Below are 27,440 nucleotides of genomic sequence, written 5' to 3' on the forward strand. Positions count from 1 at the left end.
TAGCAATTTAAAGGGGTTTTTATTGTATTGCACAAGGTATTTATGCAATCCATGTAGGTACTGTATTGAAGGATCCACATTTTGCAAACATTGGCTGCTGCTGCACACATCACTAGCATTGTGAATAACCAGTGCCTTCTTCAAAAAGTAAAATAACCACTTGCAAGTTTAAGCATGTTGTGGAAATAAATGAAGAAAAAAGCAAGGACTATTAATACATATTTCTCTTCAAACACACAAATACACAATTTTCAGAAGAGCACCAATAATGCCAAGCAAGTATTTTGATGAGATACTGTATGTGTAGGCTCTGCAGTAAAAAGCCAATATGCACACAGAAAATATATTTCAACTTTTAAAATAATTTAACCATGATATCTTGCATGTGTCACCTGTTTACAACATAACATTTCATATACAATGTCAGACCCAAGCCTCAACATGTGTAAATTTGTGCATACTCATTTAAAGCAACTGAGACTCTGGACCAGGTTATTCAAGCCAAAAAAGCCTTCAAACTGTTCACAACTGAATTCAGAGCTGTAGTATAAGACCAAGAAAGTAGTTATGGTGAATTTATAACAGAAATGGTACTATGGAAAATGAAGAAAACACTATAAAACCCTCAAACACAAGGTTCTAGAAAGAGGCCTACACGTAAAGTGATATTGTAATAACTTATAAAAGTGAATAATTAGTAAAAGTCTCCTTTCTGACATTAAGAGATTCTCACATGTTCAGAAGCCTGTAGAAGTGAACTAAGCAAATATCACAATCAGTATCATCCTCAAACACTGTTTCTTAAGTTTCTGATCATTAATACTGGTACTTAAAAACATTTTGTATTTGCTGAAACTGATTATTAAAATTTGCCTTCCTGATATGAGAATTTAGTGTAATAAAAATCATGAAAAACAATAGGTAAAAAAATAGTATTTTAAGAATATTTTTAGAAAACTCATCTTACAACTGCAAATACAGCTGATTTTTAAGCATCTGCTTTTGAACTGTGGTCTTTTTAAGTGAATCACTTATTAAGAAGCAAGGGAGTACCAGTTCTAAGATTTATTCTTGTCCATTACATTGAGGACCTCATCCAAAAGTGAGGGCCCCAAGTCAAGTTGTAATGAGAGAAGGGAGCCTGCAAGATCTGAAAGGGATTCTTCTGACTTTGTCTTGGTTAGTTCACATGAAAGCCGACTGTCATCCAGTAAATCCACTGTTTGCCAATCCGTGCATCGTTCAGAAAAGCTGGATGAGTGACTGTCGCTACCGTTGGTAAAATGTGAAGAAGAACCATTTTGCCCCCATATGTCATCTTTGTACGTTTCTTCATCCTCCATCTCTTTACCTTTCTCCTGTAGTTTTTCTTCTATTACTGGCTCACAGCTAAGCCTAGGATTTCTGGATGACCTGATGGATTCTTGCTTTGAATTAAATGTCACTGGTGACAATAAAGGCAATGTAAGGGCTTGAGAACCCCCAATGGCAGGAAGGGAAATAGCATTTTTGAGCACTGGTGATGGAGTTTCTGTAAACATGGATTCAGAAGTGCTGTTTGCCCTTAAGAATTCATTGTGGATACCAGACTGGCTAACTCTGGTTTCACCTTCATTTCCAGGCAACAGCTCATAGTTGCCCTGCAGAAATGAGATGTCTCCGAAAACATCATGCTGTCCCTCTTTTCCAATGTGTATGGTATGACGAAAATCTCCAAGTGGAGGACTGATCATATCAGGAGATAAGATATCCCTTAGTTTGAATTTCTTTCCTTTCTTATTGTTAGCAGCTTTCAAGTAGATGGGTGTCTTGGCTGGCATCTTGCTTGTAGTTTCTGAGAGAAGTAGTTAGGAAAAAAAAAAAGGAAAGGAGAAGCCTCTTACAAAGCCAGTTCTTCTCAGGAGACCTTCAGTGTTAGCAATGTTACATCGTCATCTTGAACCACCCTTGCACACAAACTCTTATTCTTCTGATGCAGAGAACTGCGGAGTATGTGAAGGTAAATGTCTCCCACATCAGCTCTTTGCAAGGTGGAGCACAGGTTTTGGGGTCAGGTACCAACCAAATGCTCTGCTACTTCTTCCACTTGAGAAAACCTGCATGGGATACAAAATAAGGTTATCATTAACTTTTCATGGTTCATTCCATCTTGTTTTTAACCAAACCCCAAAATTAGTAATGGTACTGACAGTTCCAGCCTACAGATTTGCTTTATGATGTTGCTTCCCTTCATTAGGCAGGATAAAAGAGTTCAGATTAACAAGGGCCACCTAACCTTTCTCTGACTCCATAGCTTTTTTTGAAGTCAGACTTTTTAGACACAGTTGCTGAGCACAATTCATTTGATAAATATCACTATCTCAATCGTTCCTCTCCTTATTGTGGCACTCAAAATGCTGACCTTTAAGAACACATGAAGAAACACATTTATAACATTCAGCGACATGAAGTTTTTGGTAGATCCAGGAAGACTGACAGTTATTCAGAAAACTGTTTTAGATACGGAGTAGACGCCCTTGATTTACATAACTGGGTAATCAGATCACCATTCAGATTCTTCCAATTAGTGCTGGAACACTCACAAACTGTAACGTTTTCAGTAATTGTGCCCATTTAAATAGATAGCTTTAGGAACTAGAAAAAAGAGCTCTTCCAGGTCTTTACAATTTGTTGGGAACATCCAAACTCACATGCTTTAAAGGAGACTGATTCTTGTGACTATACTCTTTAGGCTACATGAATTCTTCATAGCAACTAGTTATAGACTAGCTCATGAATTATGCAGACCACAAGGCCACAGTGATTTAGAGTTGCTCTGTGCAACCAATTTTAACAGTCTCTGCAAACCATGTTGTCCTACTAGAATGTGGTCTTTGAAAGGTCTGATAGAGCTAACAAGGGCTAACAGGCCATTAAGTCAAAATGCTATTGAAAAACACTCTTTTTTAATACTTTAATGGCATATTTCTTCCTTATAGTGTCAGTTCCTAACTCTTGGACACTCTCAGAATTAACACATTTTTTCTCCTGGACATTTTTATACATTCTTCTATTAAGTCCATGCACCACAGATCCCTCTCTCTCATTAGAATACTCAGCTACAAATCCGTCACCCTATGTCCATCATCACCCCCACTGTGCAAAGGAGATTACAGCTTTTACACAGCAAGACTGTTCTATATCATAAGAGGAGGGAGCTGGCTGTAACAAGGGCTACTTTTGCTGCCTTTTACTTATGCCCTGGCAGGGTCTTTCCTTCACCAAATTAAGCCCAGTACAAATCACCAGGTCTAAAACTTAGCACTGTATGGCTACACACCCAGGTTGTCAAGTAGCATTTATGCATTTTAACAAATCCTTTAACCACAGTAATTAGTTCCTACAGTTGGGTACTTAACTGTGCATCACAAGGGAAGCTGGGAGTCCAGCCAGGTCAGTGCTTTGGTTTTTTTGATTCCCACCAGGTATCTACTGCACTTTGATAATGTTGAAGAGCCCTCCCCCACAAAATATATCAGATGTAAACATGTTAAAGCTGAAATACAAAAGAAGGTCAATAATTTGATGTTGGGGAAGATGAAACAGGAAAGCCTTATAAATATGATTGCCTGGCCTTCAATTTATCAGGGCATTTTATACTTTTAAGATCAATTATGAAAATACAATTGATTGCATCAATCAATTAAAAGCACTTCAAAGCTTTCTCCTACACAACAAAATGGTAATTCATTAGGATCTACAATATACTAGGAGATTCACATTACTCCATGGCAGTACTGCAAGATACAAAAGTAATTCCTGAGTAAGATCTCTGCATGTGCCACCTGGAATGGGAACAGAACTGATCAGTCAAATCAACCCTGCAGTTTTAAGGTCTAAAATTCACTGCATTGTTTCCCCCCATTTATCACTCTGCCCAAGCAACCTATTTAACTAAACAAAATGCCCTCAACTCTACAGAGAAGACTATTATCAAAGATGAATGGTGAGGTTGTTTTACAGTTATCTAGGGGTCTCAGCTCTATCTCACTTCCTAGAAATAACAGGCCAAACTCCCTCTGATTTTAATTTCTCATTCTTTAAGGTCTTTTAATTTGAATTAATGACAATGTAATGACAATGTGGTCCAAAGCCATGCCTGTTGGTCACTAGTTTAAAAATGAAAGATAAATGGTAGTTCATTCAAAGCTTTCAAGGCTCCCACCACTTAGGATCTGTATCAAAAATCATTATCACCAAATTCCACAGGGAGGTTTAAAAAAAACTTGAAGAACACAATGAAACATCTGAACATCAGGAAACATTAAAAAGAAAATGTAAAATAACTCCTAGGTATAAATAGGCCATTTTAACATACAAGAAAAGCACTATATTTTATTTAGCTCATAGCTCAGGGGGAAAAAATACAAAAACTCTGAAAGCAGCACAAACTTTGGAGATCCAAATCTCCTTTAGTTCTTGCACTACGAGACAACCCCAGTAAGGGGCAGTGTAAAACCACACTACCTGAGATGATGCTGCAAGAGACTCCACTATCAAGAATTCTAAACCCTCTCTATACAGCACTCCCTTTAATTGTGAAGGCCTTGCCTTCCATTTGGCCAGTGCAAGAGGCTTTATATTTGAAGAGAAGAAATTTCACAATTACATGCTTTGTGCAAGCACCATTTTCTCTCCTGAAAACAAACCCTATTCTTACTGCAGATTTCAGTACCCACAGTACTGGAAATCTGCAAACTACACCTTTTAAATAAAAGAAAAGGGCTCCCTTCTCAATGGACAGGCCTTCCATGTACAACATAACACAGCTTCAGAGTAACTGTATTTTGTTTCTGCATACCTATCCTCTTTGTCAACTACTACCTAAAGGAGTGCAGATTTTCAGATACTTTAAACAAATAAATCTGGATATATTCACTAAATCTACAATACTATTTTTATTCATACTTAATTTGCAATTAAATAAGGAATAATCCATATAAATAATTAACATATAGCATATTTATACACACACATATATATATATAGTAGTTCTTGTAGTAAGAAAAAAAAAAATCTATAAATCAGACTTTGGCAAATGAAGAAAAACCTAACAAGACTAAGCTTCCAGCTCAAATCCTAGAAGACAAAAATCAGTCCACAAAATTTTCACAAGAATCTTAACACCTCAACACCTGCACTCAACAAGATTTAATGGAATCTCAAGGGCACATGGGCTGATGGAAGGGACACAAGACAACCCAGTCTTGATATCAGGCTACACAATAAATTTCTCCTTGTCTTAAAATGAGACCTTTTTCAGATCTTACTGCTAAAAAAGTCTCTTGTTTTGACTAATTTCAGCTCAGTAATCAAGTGATTGTATAGCTAAATTGGAAAGCTGAGTGAGAAATTACCAGAAAACCAGAAGTCTGCAATCCTGGACTGCCAGCCTACAGTGGAAGACCTTAATTTAAGAGAAAAACAACATGAAAGGGTTTTCATTCCAGTTGAAAAGATATCCCCTCTCCTAACAAGACCCAAGCATGAGCCAAACCAGAGGAATTTCAGCCCAGTGAAAATTAAAGTTTTAGTATGGCTGTAGCACTTGCTCATTTTCATTCCTACCACTTCACACTCTCATATAAGTATTTTGCTTGGTAACAAAGACCAATATTTTTAGAGGTGCTTCTCAATCTGCCTTCTGTCCATTTAGCAATCATCACCTTCCACACAGCTCAAAGTTTTCCATGGATGCCTTAGCTTATTACACGGTCCATTTAAAAAAAAAAAAACAGACTATCAGCAAATATCTCAACAGCTAAGCTTGCAAAGCCAGAGACAAATAAGGGTCAAGGTGCAAACTTTTATTTGTGCACACATCCCTAGAAACCTAGATCCTTTAGCAAAGAAATTAGAGAAAGAAAATCACATTTCCACAGAGCAGAGCCAGAAGTGACTGTGTGTGCTGGAAAGCCTCTGGGCTTTCTCCAGGGCAATCCCTTGCAAAGGCTCTGCCTTACACATCACTGACTAGAAGCATGTGAAACTCAGAGAAAGGCCTTTCCAAAGCATAATTTAAAATATAAATTAATTACCTTGTGGAGCAAGTCAATAAGAGAAAACTGAGTCTGTACATCATCTAAATAGGCAAGTGAAAGCACAGCAACATAACCAAAGACAGACAAAACTATGCAACAAGCAGCTGCAACTTTTCTACATGATGAAGTATCTGCAAGCATAGAAGAATTAGACTTTAGGGCTTCATTTTAGGTTTTAGATATCAGCAGCTTTCAGCAGTACAAACAAACTCTTAAGAACATCCTGGTCAATTACTTTCACTATGTCTAAAACAGTATCAAGTGTAAAACACATTTTTACTGGTTTTATAACAGGGGCCTGAAGTAATGCAGTCACAATTCCTGAATGCTAGTGAAATACACTCCCAGTTAACTAAGTCCTCAGGTACAAGAAAAGCATCAGATGATGCACCACAGAGCTTACCTTTTATGTTTCTGGGGACTACTCAGGTGTCCTTATCAACCTTATCAGGCTCTGAAGACAAGAGGCCACAAGTCTGTCCACTTCTAGACCAGACCACCAGCTCTCCACTTATAAAGCCACTACCTTCTAAGTAGCTTAACCCACATCAGGTGCTAACACTTCTCCCTCCAGATTGTTTATCTAAATGTACATTGTTTGTAAGAGGCAGAGCCTTTGAATTCATCTGTATTAAAGTCAACTTCCCTTGATCAGGTTAGAAGTCCTTGGCTCCTTTGCTTCTCCTTTCATCAAAGAATTGGCACCTTCCTGATTAAAGCTACAGATTTAATTACTTTATAAAAACAATCAGGCTAAACGCACTTCAGTTCAACTAATTTTCTCAACTGCACTCAACTGACTCTCCTGGATCAAGTCTTACTTATTTCATTGTGCCATCACATATACTACATAGAAAATGAAGGAAAAAAATCCCAAATAATTTTCACAGCTACAGAAGCACAGGTCAAGAGAAGACCTGACTCTATGTTGCAGTTGATTCATTTCTACATTGCCCTAAAAAGACAGAGATGCCATATGCCAGCTGTGAAGGTATTTGTCCACCCTTCTCTTAAAATTCCCCATACATGCAGACTACATCCATTAATTTACTTCACAGAGGTCAGTTGTCAAGAGAATATGCACCTAAATTATTCCCTGTTCCAATCTGGGTCCTGATTAATAGAATAAATTATTTTATCTATTTTAGCTGTGGATAAATAAAAAAAAAAAACAACTTTTTTTAAAAGGCAAAAAAAAAAATCACATAAGCACATAATTTGACTTCCCTTGTCACAAAACAATTTTTTCCCCATAAATCAAAGACAAATAGTACACTAGCTGTGAGCTGTCCACTCGAAGAAGGGTTAATTGCCACTAAGTGTAAGCACAGACAGGGACAGGCTGCATACAGTGCCTTTCTCTCTAGATATCTTCCATTTCTCCAGCAGCTTCCTCTTTCCCCCTCCTCCCTAAAACCTAGATTTACAAACAAAGGAAAAACAAGTTCTTGATTTTTAATCATTGTATTATTATATTATTATATTGTATATTATATCTCATTTAACTCTTGCTACCCTACTCTTTCAAACAGATCAACCTTGGGTAAATCATGTTAACCAAACCAGGGAACACTTTCAACTAATTTTAAACCATTAAAGTACTCATATTATATGGAAATGAATGCAGTATTTGATCTATTTAAGTATTTAGCTTGTAGGAAAAAGAAACAAAGGAGAGCAAAGCTGATTTGGAGGGAAGGAAAAAAAAAAAAAGAGGTCTAATTTGAGCAACTGGCCTCAGTCTCCAGTTATTATTTTGTTCTTTATCAGTCTGAGATAACAAATGCCCTTTATCAACCAGAAACCTTCATCCTTGTTAAGGTACTTGAACACTAACCAAGTTGTTTCTCAGTCATCATTTTTGAACGAAGTGAACAGGGGGAATTCCTCATGTGGTGATAGTAGGGGAATAATTTTAAGCCTTCTGGTGTCTCTCCCTCTCTCTTTTGAACCACCTCCAATTTTTCAACATTGTTTTCCAAGCAGATCAGAATTAATGACAATATTTCAATAAAATTCTCCCTAACAGCATATATGAAGATAAAAATCACTTCTTCCCATCATCACTGCCTTGTTTATAAACAAGATCATACTTCTGCTCTTATTCTCACCCTCTTACAACAGGAATTTTCCTGTATTTACAGGGTAGAATTATGTTATAAACCATTTAATAATTCTTGTGCTGGTATAATAAAAACAAGTTCTCCAGGCAGAATAAACTATACTGGAAAAAGTAGAATTTGTTATCCTTGCCTTTTATTAGTTCAGAGTGGGCATCTCAATTTAGTTTTTTTTAGGATCAATATACAAATATATTAATTTAATAAACAAATTTTGGCAGAACAGCCAGTGGCAGCGCTCATATTACACTGTTTGTCCAGTAAGACTCTACTCCTTTCCTTGGGGGGAGGAAAGCTAAAAAGCTTTCCAAATTATCATTCTCCAGCAAATAAACTGGATTTACATTCTACAGGATAAAAAGCAATGCCATACTTCAGAAAGAGAAACATTTTATTTCAATGTGCTCAAGCTGCAAATCAATAAATCAGTTGAGCTTTCTCTGTCTCCCTCACCAATATACTTCACCAATATCCATCACCTGCAAATTTGTACTACAACAATTTTGTACTTATTTGCAAGATGCTCATAAAAATACTATGCAACCCATACCATATAAATAAATCTCTGTATTGTATCAGTAGAAATACACCCCTCTTTGATGTTGACTTATTTTTGACATTTACTCTGAGATTCTAAATATTTTTAATACATGCTTTGTTAACACTGTAGAGGACTAATATTTTTAAAATCTGGTTGTGATGCAATAAGAAAATAAATGCCTTACACAGTCTGTTTTTGCAACTGTGCTTACAACCACTCATTAGAATATTAATTAATAACTCTTTTTTATCAAGTTTTTTTTTTTTTTTTTTTTTTTTTTTTTTTTTTTTTTTTTTTTACTTTTTGGCAGGTTTGAATCACAGCTTACTTTCAGCTTTGAAAAGTTAGCATCTTTTCTAGAACAATAAAAACCTTCTTTTCTTTTCTCCTTGTCTCCAGAGAAAAGGATTTAATGAGCTCACTGTATTCTGTTGTTCAGCTTCATGGATGGAAACAGGTCCTTTTTCACTACCTTCTCCTTAGCTTTGCTGGCTGGTACATTCATACATACAGATTTAATACCATGTATTTCATTGGCTTCCAAAAACTGGATGAGCACAAGCCCATGCAGATTTAGGCAGAGGCGCATGTCAGTACAAGGTGCAGCAGAGCACGTTAATAATGCAGCCAGCCATGGTGAGCTTGTGCTATGTCAAACAGACTGCACGCTGAAGCACTGTCACACATCTCCTCCTACAGAGTCACACACCAGATGAGCAAATAGCTGGGTACCATAAACCCATAAGCCACCAGATGGACTGGTGGCTTAAAAGGCTTAAAAACTTGTCCATCGCTTCTCTTCAGCTACAGGGAAAAACATGAAATGGGACAAAAGAATGACCCCTACAACCCAAGCCAATGTGCCACCTAAAAGCTGGCAAACTGCTCTGGTTGAAATCTCAACTGTCCCCTGCCATGTCAGCCAGCACTCAGATCAGTTTAAGTGGATTAGGAGTCCACACTCCACACCCTTTGTGATTCTGAGCAGGTTAGCATAGATGGCTTTCTCTTTTGACACAGAGGGTGTAGTTCCTCAGCCCAACTCTGCTCTCAAAGCCGGTTTAAGAAGTTCCCACCTTGGATTCCTCACTGCTCATTGCTGGTTCCTGGCTCTGCACCGCAGTTCCTTGTACCCTTTACAGGCAGACGGATCTACCAGTCACACTTCAAACTGGTCACAGCCGCAGTCCTGTCCACTGACTCACTTTACAGGACGGGCTTAGCAACAGCTGCAGCTGCCCGATGGCAGTGCTTCAAGAGAGTTCAAGCCCAATATAACTTGCTGTCAGAAAGGCATTCTCTCCTTCCCCCTACCGTGTGCACACACTTGACCCCTTACAGGCCAGTTCAGCACACAACAAGGTGAAAACTAACTAGGAAAGAAGTCTAAAATCACTAGGCTTGGTGTGAGACTGCTTCTCTCTGCTGTAAAAGTCCTTTCATTAGCTAAGCTATCTCTTGAGACAACACTCTTAGAAAGCAAGGAGTTGTGGCAGAAGGGCTGAGGAATCCTTAACCATCTCTCCTGCAAGGAAAAGCGTCCAAGGAATTACATCTAGACTTTATGCACTCCTGATGTAAAAATGGCTTTGGAGCTCCACTTGTTTCTGCCTTAGGGTTCCCAAGACTGCTGTCATACTGAAATTAAGTTTTTCTAACTTTATTTAATATATTCATACTATTTTTGGAAAAGACCCTTAGTTTAAAATTTCCATAATTGCTAAGCAACTGACAAAAGGCAACCTAAAATATAAGTATCCTGCAAGGTTTCAAGAAAAAAAAAAAAAACAACAACCCAACCACCAAACCCACAAAACCCTACTCTGAACTCCTGACCTCCAATTCTCAAATATGCTTCATCTCTAAGTCAAATACTCCTTATCATCTCCTTAAAACACAGAAGTGACATAGGCATATCACAATCACCAGTTCTAGTATTCATTTTTCAGAGTGTTTAAATAAGTATTGACCATCTTTAAGTGGCTGATAAACTAGTTTTAAAACAAACTTGAAAGCTAGAGAGCCCTCTATAAGCAAAGACTAACAATGAGGTCAAAATATATAGATATAGAAAAATCTAAAGTTGCACAGGACTTATTTTTTTAATTACACAAAAGAAGGATGAATCTTGTGCTCTGTTGCAGTTCTGCCTCCTTCAGAGAGTTGAATGGTCATCGAGATGAGAGCTAAGTTGATGGCATTGGGGTAGATGGGAAAAAGGAAATGCTTCAATAGATTAAAAAAATCCTCACTGAATTACTTTTTTGGTCCAACTCATGCCCCCTTTAAAAAATGGGGCTGAAATCACACAGCAAATAGGGCTTCTAAAATTTTATTATCTACATGCAGTTTCAAGTGTATTGTTAGTACAGCTAAGGTTTATCACCCTTATATGAAACAAAAGGGAAAACCCAGAAATTGCATCTTCACAGTGAGTTTATACTCTACTTCTAACAAAACAACTCCACTATTTGAAGGCACCATTTGAGCAGAGGTAAGAATCTGGAAGAATAAGTGACAACTGGAAGACATGTCATATTCTGGTGCTGCTCTGCAGCATGTCAGTGACACCTGCAACGTGCCCCAACTCACAGGGATGCACCACACTGGACAGCAGTGAAGGGGTCCCCACTTTCTCTCAAGACATTTGGTTCTCTGCCTTGAGTTGCTTTGTACTCAACTGATCAGATGTCCTTTTTTCTGGAATATATCAAGTAGTATCAGGGTGAATTCACACTTTGTGCCAATAGTTGTATTTCACATACTGCTCTTAAAACCGGTCAGAGCAAATGACTCTAATTTGAAAGAAATTCATATCCAGCACTAGTACAGAGGTGTACTGTGTGAATATCCAGAGTGCACAGTGGCAATTCGGTGGTAAAGCTAGTTTACTGATTAGCAGCTGATATTTCTTTCAAACTCTAAATCCCACGTAGTTAATTAAACTGTCCAAAATATTGTTGTCTCAAATCCCACTAAAGCCACCTTCTCAACACTCAGGGTTTACATCAGCCAGCACTCAGCACCTATCTTCCCATTATTGTAGCCATATTTCAAAAGATAAGTACAAATCTAAGACAAAGCTTAAGCCAAATGGTGAATGAGATGACAGCCCTTGTACAGACTGGACTTGGAGCGTGCATGTGCAGGCAACATAAGAGGATAAGTAAATGGGTCAGGGAAGCATGTGGGATCCAAGCAGACCCAGTGTAGTGCAAGTTAAGTCCTGTCTTTGCAAACTTCTGGAAAAGTGTTTTGCAGACATTCGTTTTCTCTCAGCTCTCTGCAGGGGCTCCTGCTTAGAGCTTTGCCTTGAGACTGCAAGAGAACATAAATCTCTCTGTTCAAAGGTCAATATTTCAAAGTGCTCCAAAATGGACGTTTTGTTTTCAGAAGTAGTGTCAAGGGAAGGCGTATTGGCGGCAAAAGGAAAACTTCTAGTGGGCAGTCACATTAGGGTAATGTAATCATGACTCATGCTCCTCACCCATTTCCTGACTAGGGCTGTGCATGATCAAAAGAAAGCCAGCCACAGCAATGCTGCCGCTCGTTAATGTTAGCTGGCCTGAAAGGATTACAAACTACCAGAAAACAAACTCATTGCAGAGCATCCTATTTAAAGCCTGACATAAATTGACACTGACAAACACAGTGGCGCAACACCGAGCAAAGCAACTTGTCCTTGTTGCAAGAAACAAGTTACAACTTTTATGATGAGTTCTCCTACCCGAACCAACCCTCTCACACACCTTTAAAATACTGTAAATCCTTGGGAGGATGCCTGGGGAGAAGGAGGAGAATGTCTAGTCGCTAGTTAGTATCTAAAGAAACGCAAAATGCAAGGACCTTTTGGAGAGAGGATCACACCGAACTCAGACTGCCGTAAAACACCTACCACCTCTCCAAAAAGGCTGTAAAAGAACATACAGATGGGACAAAGCACGAAGTGGGTTGAAGTGTCTCCCACCTTATAAGGAAAGCACTGCACGAGGCAATTTCTGTCTCGGTGCTCCCCTGTTGAGCATCCTGAGTGAAGCGTATGCTTAATGATGCAAATTGCTCTTCATTTGTATATAGACTTCAGCAGAAAACAGATTTCAGATCCTTGTTGGGACCTCGGTCACATTTAATTTGTTCCAAAACCCACATTAATGAAAACCCCCAAATTAATCAGACATTTCAACAGAAACTAGGCTAGACATTGAGTAACAGATGCCAACACCCAGCTGCACCTCTCTGCAGCCCTCACAGGCCACATAGAATCATAGAATCATTCAGGCTGGAAAAGACCTTTAAGATCATCAAGTTAACCAGACAACTCCTTTCCCTTCCTCCTACCTCAGAAGCAGAGCTAGGAGCCTATGTTTGCAGGCCCCTCTCACTCCTTTACAAATGCCAAGTAAGTGCTAAACATGCTCCTCAGCACCAGTTACTGTGTTCCTTATGGTACTTCCAACATGGGAGATCAAAGGGGAGAGAGATTCTGAAGGTGAACATTACATACATAATCCATTGTCAAAATCACTGTCCATAGATTTAAGACTGATCAGCAGTGGCATTCCAATCTCAGGATACTGAAGAGACCTCTACCAGTTATCTGACAGCCAAATTCAACCCAAATTTAACAACTAAGCAATGCCTCAGCTCACTGTTTAGCAATCTTACCCTTTTGCCCCTCACATTAAACAGAGATGGGAGAAGCAAAGTGTTGCACAAGGCAAAAGTTATGTTTAGGTCTGACTAAACCAATACCAGCTAAGTGTACTGAGTCTATACTTTATCCAGGTTGCAGTAATTACTTCAGAGTTGAGAGAAGCTGGTTCTGAAATGGAGCACTCACACATGTACCAGGGCTTTATATTGTATTGTGACACTTGCTGCTGGACTGTTAAAGCTCTGTTCATCTTGTTCATACGACTCTAGCAGCACAGAAATGAGGTGTAGCAATCCCTTTGGGCATGGATGCACCTCGGTATTGACCAAGAACAAGCTGTTACCACATGCTGCAAGTCCTTAATGTACCAATACATACAACTGGTATGGAAAGCAGTGGTGTGTAGGCAGAAAAAGAAAAGAACATAATTCTGGGACCTACTTTCCCATGTAAAGGGCATATTTATTTACTTAATCCTCTAATAAGTAGGTAAGATGAAATGCTACCTTTACTGCAGGCTATTTAAAGCAAATTTCTAATGGTTCTTTCAAGCTCCAGGGAGTCAAAATTCAAGACTTGGGAGAAGCACTACATTACTTAGTGTGGTTTACCATCTTTAAAAACTTAAGAAAAGATGACATGTTTTAGAGTCCAGGGCAACACAGCTACAGTGCTGACAAAAACTTCTGCTGGGGGAGAAGGGAAATCAAGCAAAATAAAACACAACAATAACAAAAGAAACACTGCAACACCAACTCAGAAAACAAAAGCAGTGTAAAGATGGTCAGAAACCAAGACACCTAAATAAGTGGACAGGTATTCCTGATTTTCTTACTGCAGGCAAAGGAAGAAAAACTGAAGTAAATTTCCTCGTCCTGGGCTCATATCCAAACCATACCCAGCAAAAAACCCCCACAACATATAATAGTGTAACAATGCATTAGGATTGCATTCATTTAAGGCACAGTGTGGGCCTCTCTTCTCTTGTCCATATGGTTCTTTTAACAGAGATAGCATCTGTGGAAACAAAGGCAAGGAACAAACTATAACTCCCTGAATTACACAACAGCAGAGACACTGTACTTGAGAAGTTTAAGAGGGAACTTGCATTCAAGTAGGGCATCAACATCTCAGTGTTGCTGCTTCAGTACTGGACCAGAAGAAATTATTGGATAACGTGGGGCCTGTTCCACAGGCTCTCTGGATATAGCTCCCTTGGAAAGGAAGAGAAAAACCATAAGCAAAAGACTCAAACACAGTTCCATCAAAAGGCATGTACAGTAACTTCTAAAAGGAAGATATCACCCAAGGGGCATTCTTTCTTTCCCTGTGCACATGCCTGCTAACCTGGATTCACCAGAGGTATGCTCCTTCTGGCTGCTGAAGCAGTGGGCAGCATACCTGGGCTTCTTCCTTGGAGCTCAAGGAAGTCCTTACTGGAGGAAAGTATTAAATAGTTCACCAACAGCTACTTGGACCAATGTAAAAAGTAGTTCAGCAACACCCCTGTTGCTATAGTCATAGGCTTCCTAAGTTAAACCACATCCTTGAGTAAAATGGGATTTTGTTGTTCTTTTGTTTGTTCCCTCAGAACACAGCACGAAATAGGGTTCATCCCACAATAATTAAAATTAAATATATATCTTCTTAAATAAAAATCCAGCCACGGATATACTGCTGTTAAACTTCTTCTATTCCTGGAAAGACCTAACCCATTCACTTGAAAGAACAAAAATGGGAAGAGACAATTTAGCATGGGAAAGGAAAAAGGCACAAACAACAATGAAAGAAAAAAATCTGCACCTAGTCAGTAAACTAAAACTCTCCAAGTACAACACATTAGCAGCTTGCAGGAAAGCAGTTAACTTTTTATAGTCACCAGGTTCCCAGATTAATGGCTGTGATTGAGTTCACACCTCCCAAAGTGAGTGTTTCAAATTGTCTGAAACAAGTCAGGCAATTTCACTCAGGGCGCCAAGAGGCTGAAAAAGCATTACTTCTTAAAGCAAAATCTCAACTTTAAAAGCAAAAAATCATGAATACCTGAAAAATCCAGAGACTCTTAACCTGACTTGCATTTGGACTTTTATGTTCCCAGTGACTTATTATCCAACAGACAAACTGAGTGCTGTTTTAGAACTTGATTAAGGCTAATAAATAATAAAACTCCCTTAATACCTCTTGCTAGTTACCTTTCTTATCCAGAAGATACAGAAAATTTTTCACTTGTTTTATCAGACACCAAAATATTCTTCTTGAGCTTTCCACTGAAATTCTGTAATTTCCTATGTACCCAGAAATAGCCATGTGCTCCTGGGTCAAACACTTTGCTGATAGCTTTGAAAACAACTAAGATAACTTTTTGAGTCACTAGTTCACATCTTTTCTCCTTCAACAGTAATTGAATCAGTGTAATTATTGGAGGCTATACTGCAAACTAGATCAGAATCAAAACTCTTGCTTTACTAAATAGATTACAAGATACAAAACTGGCACATCTCAGTGGAAGGACAACTTGGAACACAGCTCTTCTTTTAGCCCAGTACATCCACTGAAAACGACAAATATTCTTTTTTATGCTGTCACAGGATCGTAGATCAATTATGAGTTCTTACACAGCAGCTTAACATGCCTGATGTCATAGGAGTTTCTCTCCATTTGCAGGCCCTAAAAGGTACTGCCACTCCCAACTCAGACTAATGATAGAAAAGAAAAATTGTAGCTTTTTTCCTAAGGGCATTTGGAGTCGTGTGGGCTTTCTGCTCAGCAGGACTTGAAGCCTGCATAACCAGTGAGTGCTCTTTAAACTCTTTGCCTTGAATTGATCCATTTCAGTTTGAAAACTACCCTAAGATGATCTGTACTGGAACACTTAGAATCAAAGGCAAAAATCAACAGGTAGATAATGAAATTGAGGGATAGAGTGGCCTTGATCAGCTGTGTCCTGATTTCAGCTAGGATAGAGTTAATTTTTATCCTGGTAGCTGGTACAGTGTTGTGCTGTGTTTTAGATTTAGGGTGAGAATAATGTTGATAACACGCTGATGGTTCAGATGTTTCTAAGCAGTGCTTACACAAAGTCACTGCCTTTTCAGCTTCTCACTCCACCCCAGCAGTGAGTAGGCTGGGGAGAAGCAGAGAGGTGACATGGCCAGGACAGCTGACCCCCACTGTCCAAAGGGATGTCCCACAGCATATGGTATCATGGTCAGGATACAAACCAGGGGGAAAGGTGGCCACAGGCCACTGCTCAGGAACTCGCTGGGCATTGGTCAGCAGGTGGTGAGCAATTGCACTGTGCATCCCTTGTTTTGTACATTTGAATTGTTTTATGATTATCCATTCCTTTTCTGTCCTATTAAATTGTCTTTATCTCAACCTATGAATTTTACCTTTTTTCCCTTAATTCTCTCCAAATCCCACTGGGTGGGGAAGGAGTGGGCAAGCAGCTGTGTGCTGTTCAGTTTCCTGTCAGGTTAAACCACCTCAAGCTGGTATCTGAACCCCAGCAAGCCAGTTGAGTTTTAACAGCAGCCCAAGTCATGCACTCAAGTTTAAAATGGAAGACTAAATCACAAAGGCCACAGTTTCAGGAAGGAAGACTGTGCTCAGAAACAGAAATAAGAGGTCAGAAGAGTTAACCAGGCTGAACCTCATCCTCTTGAACTGTAGTCATAAGGGGCTAGTGCAATTCCCTGCTGCATGCGAGGGCACTGAAAGGAAAGATCCAGTATTTCTGTATTTGGCTATCATCATGTCCAGTTCCTGTAGCCACAATTCCAAGAGGATTCATGAAACAAAAAAAAGTTCCAGGAGAGCCACAAGACTGACATTATCACTTACATTTCATAGAAGGATAGAAACATTAAGGTTGGAAAAGACCTTTAAGATCATAAAGTCCAACTATTTAGCTTCAGTTTGCTAGACTGAAGCTAGTCAAAGCAATTACAAAAGAAACATACATTTTTGGAACAGCAAGAACAATTTACTCAGGCTTATGGTAGATTCTCTGTTATTTGAATATTTGTTAATTTTTTGTTTGTTTTTTTAAGAAATTACTATTGTTTAATTCAAACAATTCAGGGAGAGCCAGGAGTCATACTGACACAGAACTGGATAATGATTCAGGAAAGGCCTACAGCTTGTCATAATCAAGTTCCCAGTGGTCTGGTCTGACTTTTATCATTCAAGATATGAACAGTATTCTTCCCTAAATTCATGGCATTTCTCTTAAGAATCAAGTATTTGGAACAGTATTTTTATCTCAGTAATGCCACACTAAATTTTTAAAGCATTTCTGCCCACAGATTTTGTTTCTTTGGCCATCAAGATGATTATGAAGGTTGAAAGGACAAATCTCCTGGTAGTTATCAGAATAGACCTCTCATCAGAACTGTTGTGTTTGTAAAGTTCTCATCTTTCAGTACAAAATAGAAAAAAAAAATAAACCAATTAGTAGATCTCTGTTTTGGACATTACTTCAAATCCTGCATGGAGAACCAAATAAATTCTATCCTGTCAAATTGCCATCAACAGTTTGAGATCTTGCAAGCTTTAAAAGCTGTTCCTCCTTTGACACTGTGCAAGCAGAAGGGCACCCATTTCACAGCAACTTAGGCCTCTTTAAAATGTTAAGTTTTTCCTGTTTGTTTTGAAGTATAATGTCCAAGAGGGGTATCTAAGATCCATGATCAAGTGGAATCCATGTCCAACTACAGATACCCAGTTTTGAAGAAAAACACAATTAAAAATATTCTATGTGGCTTCATTCACTTTTACTCAAAAAAAAAAATTTCACACAGTTCTTGAATTTGAAAGTACAACTCTAACTTCTTTTCAAGTCACATCTCCCGTGTACTGTTACTACTGCAAAACTTGACTTTAGGACCATATTTGTACTTTCAGGATACTTATCCCAAAATGACAAACTTTGAAATTTGGAAAGCCCAATAACTACCACCAGCTACCTCAGCAGATGGATTGAAAGAACACACTGAATCAGAACACCTGAAAAATCATCTGGTACCATTTCAGTCATGGATCTTAAATGTACACACACACAGACAGCTGCTCCTACTTCTGCAGATACCACTTTTATTACAGAAAGAATACACACAATTTCTCAGCTGATGCCTTTTTAACACGTCCACCTACACTTCAGCTGTCTTGAAAGCTTCCATTTTAAGGCTTATTTTCAGAGTTGTTTATCAATATCTGGCACTGCCATTCAACATTTTCTGTCCTCTTCTGCAGCCATCTGTATGTGTTTATTGGGAGGAATAGGAGGTGGGAGAATTTTAACTGAAGTTTTTAAACTGTTTCTCTAATGAGATAAAACAAAATGATCTAATTCTACTCCCCAGCTGTATCATAAGGTCCGTTACTTCTACAGATACAAACCATCAAAATCCACAACATTGCTAACAGGATCTGGCACTTCTGTACTTTTAAATGTGTCTTTTCCTGTCATTCTGAATTAGCAGGACAGGCAATGTCAAGGTGTTAAAGTGTATAATTTTTTACAAGATTCAGTAGCTTTAGTGTCTGACACCTAGAATCTTCTGAAATCCAGTCTATTGAAAATATTAGCCCTCATTGCTTACATTGCTCCATCCCCACAAACAACTCAGCTGGCAGGAATAGCCATCAACCCAAATTCAGATCAGTGATGGAACCTCTGCATAAAAACCAGGGATGTGGAACCAGGAGATGGAGGACAGTGGATGTGGGGAAGGAATTAAGGTTTATTCACAGATGCAAGGAAGACATTTAGACAGGCTTGATGCAGGAAAATTGGTTGGAATTCAGCAACAGGAGTAATTTGCATGTTTAGACTGCTCATCTGCGGTTGAAGCCTGCTTCTTTCCTTGCAGATTTTTTCAGTTATATGCAGATTATATATTTGTATTTTCAGAGATTATTTGGATACACTTAAAGATGTACACTTGAATGGATATACTGTTCATACCAAAGACAATGTCAAAAAACCACCAGTTTCTCTGTTGTTGCTTCATTAGATAACAATTCTGTCACTTCCTCCTATACAGCTGTCAGAGCATCTCCCAGTAATCAAAATGTTATACCATGCCACAAAATACCTTATTTACAATTTTTATTTCTCTGCCAAGGTAGAGGCAGGTTGTACTCTCAAGGCAAAATAACTACTGCAACTAACAGTGAAATTAATTCTCAGACAAAAACGTGAAAACCGCCCACAGCATAAATTGCATGATTGTTCATCGCTTCCATTTGGAGAGGCAGGTTTTATTTTTGTCCTCACAAATTCCTTTAGGAACTCCTACAGATTAATAACCTTCTTGGACTCTTGCTATTATAACTTTTTTTCTTGAGGACCAGAAACATGCATTTTTAAGAGAGCTGTACAGTCCACTGCTATCAAATGGATTACTTTGTTGTCCTTGCTGCTGACCTCAGGGGATCTTATCTGAAAGACTCCAGAAGCTGAGATGGGTATTCATACTGCCTGAAGGTACACGAAGAGAAAACCAGAAGAAACAGGAGCCTCTTTCCACCAAAATCACAGCAGGCAAGTGGGGAGGGACATGCAAAACAGAGCAGCAGCCATACAAATTACTGGTCTGCTCAGTCCACTATCTTTGTTCCCAACAACAGATTTTCCATTCAGTCTTGAGGATTTCTGTGTGCCACTGATTATTTTGCTGTTACTAATAAGAAACAGGTTAAGCAGAAATGCTAACAGTAATGAGCAAACCTTTGCATTTAAGTCTTTCATCAAACTGACTAGATGCCACTCCTGCCTTCTAGGCAGCATGACCAAAGTGAGAAGTGAATTACTACAAATTTGTACTAGTGCAGCATCACACCCCTAACCACAAGCCAGGTATGTAGTATATTAAGAATTACACACACATAAAATGACAGCAATAACATCTCACAGAAGACAGTTCTTCACCTGTTGTGTCTTTTGGGGCAAGGAATACCAACAGAATTGTAGCTGCTGTGAACATTACTTTCCTCCTATTTCACCTTTCCACTCCAACTGTTTGGACTGAAGCAAAGTACAATCCTGTATGCCATATATACAGCCTATGCATGGACATGCTACTCCATTCTTCACTTCTATATTCCCATCTGGTTTGCAAACAATCAAACAGAAGAGACCCCCAGATGCATTACATCTTACCCTCCTATGAACCATGGTTATTATTGCAAGGTCATCTGCTACAGGAGCCATGAGCAAGCAAAGAATCTGCCTAAACTTGATCAAGAGCAGTAATCTATGGTATCCAGAGCAGAAACACTGAGCTGCATCTGACCTGCAGGACAATTCATGGCACTACTCCTTCCTTGTCCCTCTTTCACTCACAATGTAGTTCTTCTACTGTTCAAACCTTCCTTAAATTGGGCCAACCCCTAACATTATTTCTAGGAGCAATGTATCCTTCAAAGGGAAACACCAAAGACTACACAGCCACAAACCATCCTCCAGATGAATAGAGACAAATCATGGAAAAGCCAAAGAAAAGTGCCTTGGCAAGGACTACAGTGCTGGGGAGAAATGGCATGGCTGGCCTTTACATGGCATTACAAAAGGCAGAATCTACACCTTCTTTTCTCTTCACCCTCACTGTGGCATGTGCAACTTCCAGTTTCAAGGATGCTTTTGTTTTTATTCTTCGTGGTTACAGAAACATGTACTCTCAAAGAATCAATGAGTCATATTAATGCTTCAAATCACGTGGACCTCATAAAACTCCAACTGATTAGGCTATCATTTGAAATCTGAACATGAGAATACTAATCTAACCATCCTCTGGAAACATATTTTAACCAAACTGAAACAATGCTTTAGTTCCCAAAAGATAGTTTATCAAATAATCCAAAACCAACTACAAAAAAATAAGAAAACATTAGCCTCTTCTTAATTAAGATTTATTATTCATACTCTTACAGGGATTAGGATTTCTCCTGGTGATGATGGTGACTGAGAGCTCTGCTGGCTAGGGAGCTGGTTTCACCAGCTCTCTGCAGAATGGCTTCAGAGATGCTGACTGTGGTAGCAGCAAAGCACCTTTGATCTTCCTTGCAGAGTATCACTGAGAATTATGAACCCCATAATTAGAAATACCATATGTAGAGCACTAAGGTTACAAACTCAAAGAACACAAAGTTAGAAAATCCCAAGATTGTATTATTTGTGGAATCATTGGATTCCTTCATCATCTGCACCACCCAAAACAACTATGACAGAGCAGGGGCTTCAGCTTTAGCCCAGAATTTCAAACAGATCTTCCTTTTTTCCTATGTCTCACCTAATTCACCCCACATACTATGTAAGGCAAGAGAACTATGAAAAATAACGTGACCTTAATGCACTTATATATGCATCACCATTTTTTACAGGCTTTTGCCAACTTATGGATACTTGCTTTTACCAGAAAAACAGGCTTTAGAGTTTTGGGTTTGCTTGACTTGAATGTTATAATGTATAGATTTCTTAGCAGGGAGGGGAAAAAAGGAAATTTCAGACTATCAGTTTGCTTTTATTTACTATTTTTATGCTAGTGGCTAATATTTATGAAGCAAAAAGCCCCACATTTGGAATGAAGACTCAACACCTGTTTCCTTTGTTTTAGGCACAACACAAATCCTCAGATACATATAAAGTTTCTACAGCAAAATAGTGAGAAAGGGACTCGAAACACCTGGTATTTCAAAGGGATGAAAAAAAAATACACCAAGCCCTACATTTTAGATCTTCCAAGCAAAGATATGAAGTAGTATTTATTTTTAGAAAGTTCTTACAGATGCCTTAAAAAAATTAATTGCCATGTAAATGTACCTAAACAAGCTTGCAGACCTGATTAAGCAAGTCATACCTAGTCTCAGCTTGTCATCAGCTCTTGTCTCTCTACAGAAGGTCAGCTGCTGTTTACATGTAATCATAGAAAAGTTCACTTAGCTCATTCAGAATGAGACCCAGCACAAAAACTCACAGTATCAGTCCATTTAATTTCTTATCTAACATGCTCCCCATCGACCTTTCTGATAGAAATCAAAGCAGTGTATCAGATTTGGTGAGCTTTTCTCTATTATTCCGTGCAAGTAAAAACAGCATGAACACAACATTTACATAGTTAAGTTGTATGTTGTTGCTTTACCACACATAGTGGGGGTTGAAACCTTAATGTGGCTCCCTGGCATTCATGAGATACTAGGTCATCAAGTTTTAAGAGTATTGCAAAACTCGCTAATTTCAAAGATAAGAATAACTGTAATTCAAATTACTTGTGCTATATATACATTTCAGTAAAATGGTCTTGCATTGAAACCTACCAAGATCATGACGATACAATTTAGTATGAGCATTCAAAAACGACCCTCACATTTTCAGAGTTTTAGGCACTAAAAGTGCTACTTGGCTGTAGGCTCAGCCGGTAAATGGCCTGCAAATGGCTTACCTTTCCTCTTTAAAAAACAAAAGCACAGCACAAAAAGGAGTAAAATACATTCAGCATTCACTAGCCTCTCAAAAGAAAAATCTCAGTTGCTTACCAAGATTATTGACTAGCTGTGCTCCTGCAGACTTGACTACTGGTAAAACCATAAGACAAATATTTGTTTCTATATTTGACTATTTATTCCACAAATATCAATGAAACTAAGTAAAGGTATAAATACATCTTGTCACCCTGGCCAACTTTGTCTTCTTGTAATCATCCCATTTTATCTTGGCAGTGTGCTTTCTGAGGCTTTACTGGGTCTTGATTTAACCCCTGAACTATGAGGAAGTTAGTCTTGTCAGCCAGTTCCAGCTGCTCCCATCAGACTCACCTTCCCAGCAGTCATCATGCTGGACCAACATCGTTGCTCAATAACATTAGGAATGTCAATTATGAGTGTAAATACAGAACATTGTAAAATATTGTAAGCAATGCTTATCTGCATGAATGTCAACCAGAAATTTTAACACAGCACTGGAAGCGTGTCTCTTCTTCAGCATAAGCTTTACTTGAGCTCATGAGTTGTTGCACCTTTTTCTGTCATCCTGCTTCACACTTCACACAGGATGTACTGAACTTGGCAGAAGAGCCAGAACTCTGTTATCACTGCTCCACCCAGACACATCCCTTAGCACCCCCGAGCCGAGCCGCTTTCACTGCCTACTAACCCCTCTGCTTCTTAGCAAGAGGAAACCATTGAAAAACAGTCCTCTACCCAACAGCTGAACACAATTCTTCCCACATCCTCGTTTAAATTCAGACTTCAGATAATTAGGGAAATTCACCTTGCTATCCCACAAACAAACAACAGCTTCAGCCAACTGCCTTCCCTACAAGCACTGCACCCATGGAGATACCGTGGCTTTTAGGTACAGACCACCCAATTAGTTCAATTTAATCACTGGGGGAAGGAGAGTTCTTCATGAGATGGTTCAGGTCTTGAGAAAATATATTTACTCTGATGTGATCATAAGAGGGGGAAAAGAAAAAAAAAAAAAAAACACCAAAAAAAGATGGTTTTATTTGTTTGTTTCCAAAAAGTAAAATTTGTATGGAGGAGGGTAAAAGCCTGTGGTGGTTTACATCATTATGAAAGGCCAAACAGGCATCAGGTGACCTGATCCACAGCAATTCTGTTAGCTAGGGTGAGGAAGAAGAGGAAGAACTGGTCAGAGAGCATTGCTAAGCCCCTGGGACATACATGGTGTCACTGGCAAGAAGTAAAGGAGAAACTGACAATAAATTCTGCATGGCAGAAAGAATTTTTTTAAAATGCAAGTTCCTTTTTCTTCCCCTAACTATTTGGCAAAACTTGGGCAGAGGACCAGAATTTCTTCTAGAAGAAGCCATCTAGGTCAGAAGACTATAAATCAAAGCAGCCTCCCTAATTATGAAAAACTGAGAGCAGAGCATGTTCTGCCATGAACTGTGGCTTTTGTTGGTTACAGTAAAGCTGATACAAGTGGTTTGGATCAGTTTTAGATGCCTCTTTTAAGTCAATGTGACATCTAGCCACAGCAGGCAAACAGGGATGGTGCAGACCCACGCTGCTGCTGCCTCAGGGAAAGAGTGGCTCAGGGCTGCCTCTTAGGTGATATCCATCTCTTTCTTTTCTGAAATTCACCCAGGCCACCTCCTGGTGATTCAGGCTGGCTTTACCAATCAGAGAAGAGGGGCAGAGGTAGTTTCTGCAGCCTGGTTTTTACCTCCGTGGATGTACAAGGTGCTGCCCAGACAACAGTAACTGTGATTACCTTTAATCTAAGGAGAAGATAGGCCCTATTGTTTCCTTCCCAGATACCGCTGGCTTATGCTGAGGCCAGAAAAAATCATTCCCTTCTGTACTATCATACTGACCAAAGAACCTGCTCACCTCCTCTCCTTCGCATGCTCTAATGCAAAACAAATGTTTAACAAGGAGTGCCTTGAACATAGGAGTTTTCTCTTGCTTTTCTGAATGTTTCTGCTGAAAGGCTATTTGTAACACACCACAGAGTGCAACTAAATCTTACTGCTAATGCTAAAACAGGCTGAAACCTTTCAGTACAAGACACTTTAAAAATAAGTCCTTGCAACAGTAATCACCTGCTGATACATGCTTTTATGTTTAGCCAGCTGCCAAGATGCCACATCTGTCACTTCTTGCTTCCAGAAATGTGCTTTCCTTTTCTGTAGGGAACGAGAAAATTCTGCTTCTAGAATTGCGCTGAGTATCATGATGCCTTTTTTGGTATCTCTGTCATTCCTCTAAACATCTGAGCCATGGCACATGGATTATAAGATTCCTGGTAGTGTGTATCTAAAGAATTGTTCAGCTTTAGATTTTCATGCCTTAAACCTTCTGATTTTTTTCATCTACATTTTCCTGAACAATGTAACATCCTTACAACATATATATAACTGAAATTAATGATCCATGCATGAGTCCTTGCCTCCCCCCCAGATATTTTTCAAAGGAAAGTAAGAGATCAAGATCATATTTGTTGCATTAAACATTTCATAATAAGCCTTCTTCCTATTTTTAAAACATAGCAACAATCTACAGTGACGCAAGTCCTAAATTAATTGCTTCCTCTATTTTGGTCTCTTTTAAATTTCAACTGAAAATAAATCAAGTCATTTCTATTAATCTGCAGCCCGCATTTCTTCATCAGCAGCCCAACCCAAATTCTCAAATTTGACTTCCCGACTTGAACTCTTAGCTCGACAACCAGCATCACACCGGGTACCGACTTGCCCCAGCGCAGAGCTTGCCCTCGGTGCAGCCCCAGCCGGGCAGGGAGCAGCGCACTCAAGCGCACGGTTGTTCTCAGCCCCACGCAGGAAGGCGCGGCGCAAGGGGACACACCGCACAAAAAGGGGCGCAGCCTGTTTCGGGGGGGGTGTAGGCTGGGTATGCCTTCTTGCCTCCAAGGCAAGGGCATAAAATCAGGTATGCCAAAATACACTGGGATGGAAATTTAAACCGATACAGGGGCGAATTTCAGCTCGGAATTTCAGTGATGTAGAAACACCCCGAGTCCTTCTAAGCGATAGCTCGGGCATGAACCTCCTGAGCTCAGCCGACACGATCATTAATGGGTACTTTCTCTGGTCACCCCGAAATGCATAGCCTCCCTCCCAGCCCCCGAGCGGGCGCGCAGTGGCCCCGCCGCCGCCCCGCAGGTCAGGAGAGGCAGCGCCGCGTCCCGGTCGCGCAGCCCGGCGGCGGCGGCCCTCCCGCTCCGCGCCCCGCTCCCCGACTTACGGCGCTGCCGCTGCTCCCGCGCCGCTCCTCCCTCCCGAGCTATCTCCCTCCCGCCGCTGCGGAGCCGGGAGGGCAGCGGGGCCGCCCCTCCGCGACTCGGGCCGAGCGCGGCACCTGCGAGCGTCTGTCAGTGCGCGGGCGGCGGCGCCCCGTGTGCCGGGGGCGCGGCGCGGGGCCGCGGGCGGCGAGCGGCTGCCGCGGGAGGCGGCGCTGCCGGCGGCGCTGCGGGCGGGGAGGGCGGGCTGCAGGGAAATCCTGGCACCGCGGAGCGCCGGCGGGGAGGCGGGCAGGGACGCCGGGAACAACCACAGTAACAATAAAAGGTTCCCCCCGCTCTTGGTTTTTTCTGCTGTTTTGCGGGTGTGGGGCGTTGCGGGCAGTCCGGGAGGCCCCCCCTACACACTGGTAGTGCCCCGGTGAAGCCCTCGGGTGGGCAACGCTCCTTCCCCCTGTCCCCCGAGCACGGTCAGCTCCGAGGTGTGCTTTAAAGCTAATGATTTCTCACCCAAACCCTCTTGCCCCTCACCTCTTTGGCGCCCTCGATCCGTCAGAGCTCAGCCCGCTCTCCGCCCGCCGCACTCATTCATGCTGCCCGTCCTCCATTATTTACGCGTTGTTAAGGAGCGCTCGGGCTTTCAGGATTCGGCAGTCTGTGGTTTACAGGTAACCGGCAAATACTGCGAGAGCGGCGAGGCGCAGGGGCGTCTCCTCCCGCCCAGCGGCGGGGCCGGAGCGGGGCAGTGGCGCGGAGGTACTGCGCGGGGCGCGGAGCACTCAGCCTCGGCCAAGAGCCCTTTAATGACAGATTTAAGGGCACCTGCCCGTCTGTTTTATACAAGTGAAACTGCCTTGCCCAGACGGGAAAGGGATCAAAATAGCTGTTGGCAGTCCAGCAGATTACTGACTAGGAAGCCAAATAAATACTGTGCTGATGTTAAATTTTTTGCAAGTTCTCTGGTTAATCCAGATAGAGAACCCGGCATTGGTCCACCTCTCGCAGTGACATCCTCCCAAAGGTTTCTGTTGGCGGCTACTTGGACTCAACACTCTGTGCCTGACAGTTTTACCGAAGGGCCATTTTTCAAAATGTTACTTTTGGCACTGCCATACAAGCACTGCATGTACCCTTATTGAAATATTAAGTGTGGTATATACCTTACCCAGGATAAGATATTTTTCTAAATATTTACATAATTTTCATTACATATGGTGTTTTGAAATCAACGTAAACAGTGGATGCATTGTATGTAAACGTGTATACTTAGTTTAAATTATGTTTACATACCCACATCTGGGTGAGAGAATTTTCCCCT

At 40.2% G+C, this 27,440-nt stretch overlaps 1 protein-coding gene across 2 annotated transcripts; it reads right to left on the reverse strand.

Moving 5' to 3' along the window:
• On the reverse strand, positions 1-26,814 carry CDC42EP3 (CDC42 effector protein 3). Of its 2 annotated transcripts, none has more exons than XM_077175717.1 (2): positions 26,654-26,814; positions 1-2,096 (listed from the first exon to the last, which is right to left on the reverse strand). In XM_077175717.1, exon 2 carries the CDS (start codon positions 1,818-1,820, stop codon positions 1,059-1,061), a length of 762 nt encoding a protein of 253 aa, XP_077031832.1. In that variant the 5' UTR covers positions 1,821-2,096; positions 26,654-26,814; the 3' UTR covers positions 1-1,058. The 2 variants fall into 2 exon arrangements, with proteins under 2 accessions (XP_077031832.1, XP_054485674.1); XM_054629699.2 differs by lacking the exon at positions 26,654-26,814 and adding an exon at positions 26,128-26,342.
• Positions 26,815-27,440: the final 626 nt, after the last annotated feature.

Source organism: Agelaius phoeniceus, chromosome 3 (assembly GCF_051311805.1).
Source record: "Agelaius phoeniceus isolate bAgePho1 chromosome 3, bAgePho1.hap1, whole genome shotgun sequence".
NCBI lineage: Eukaryota > Metazoa > Chordata > Aves > Passeriformes > Icteridae > Agelaius > Agelaius phoeniceus.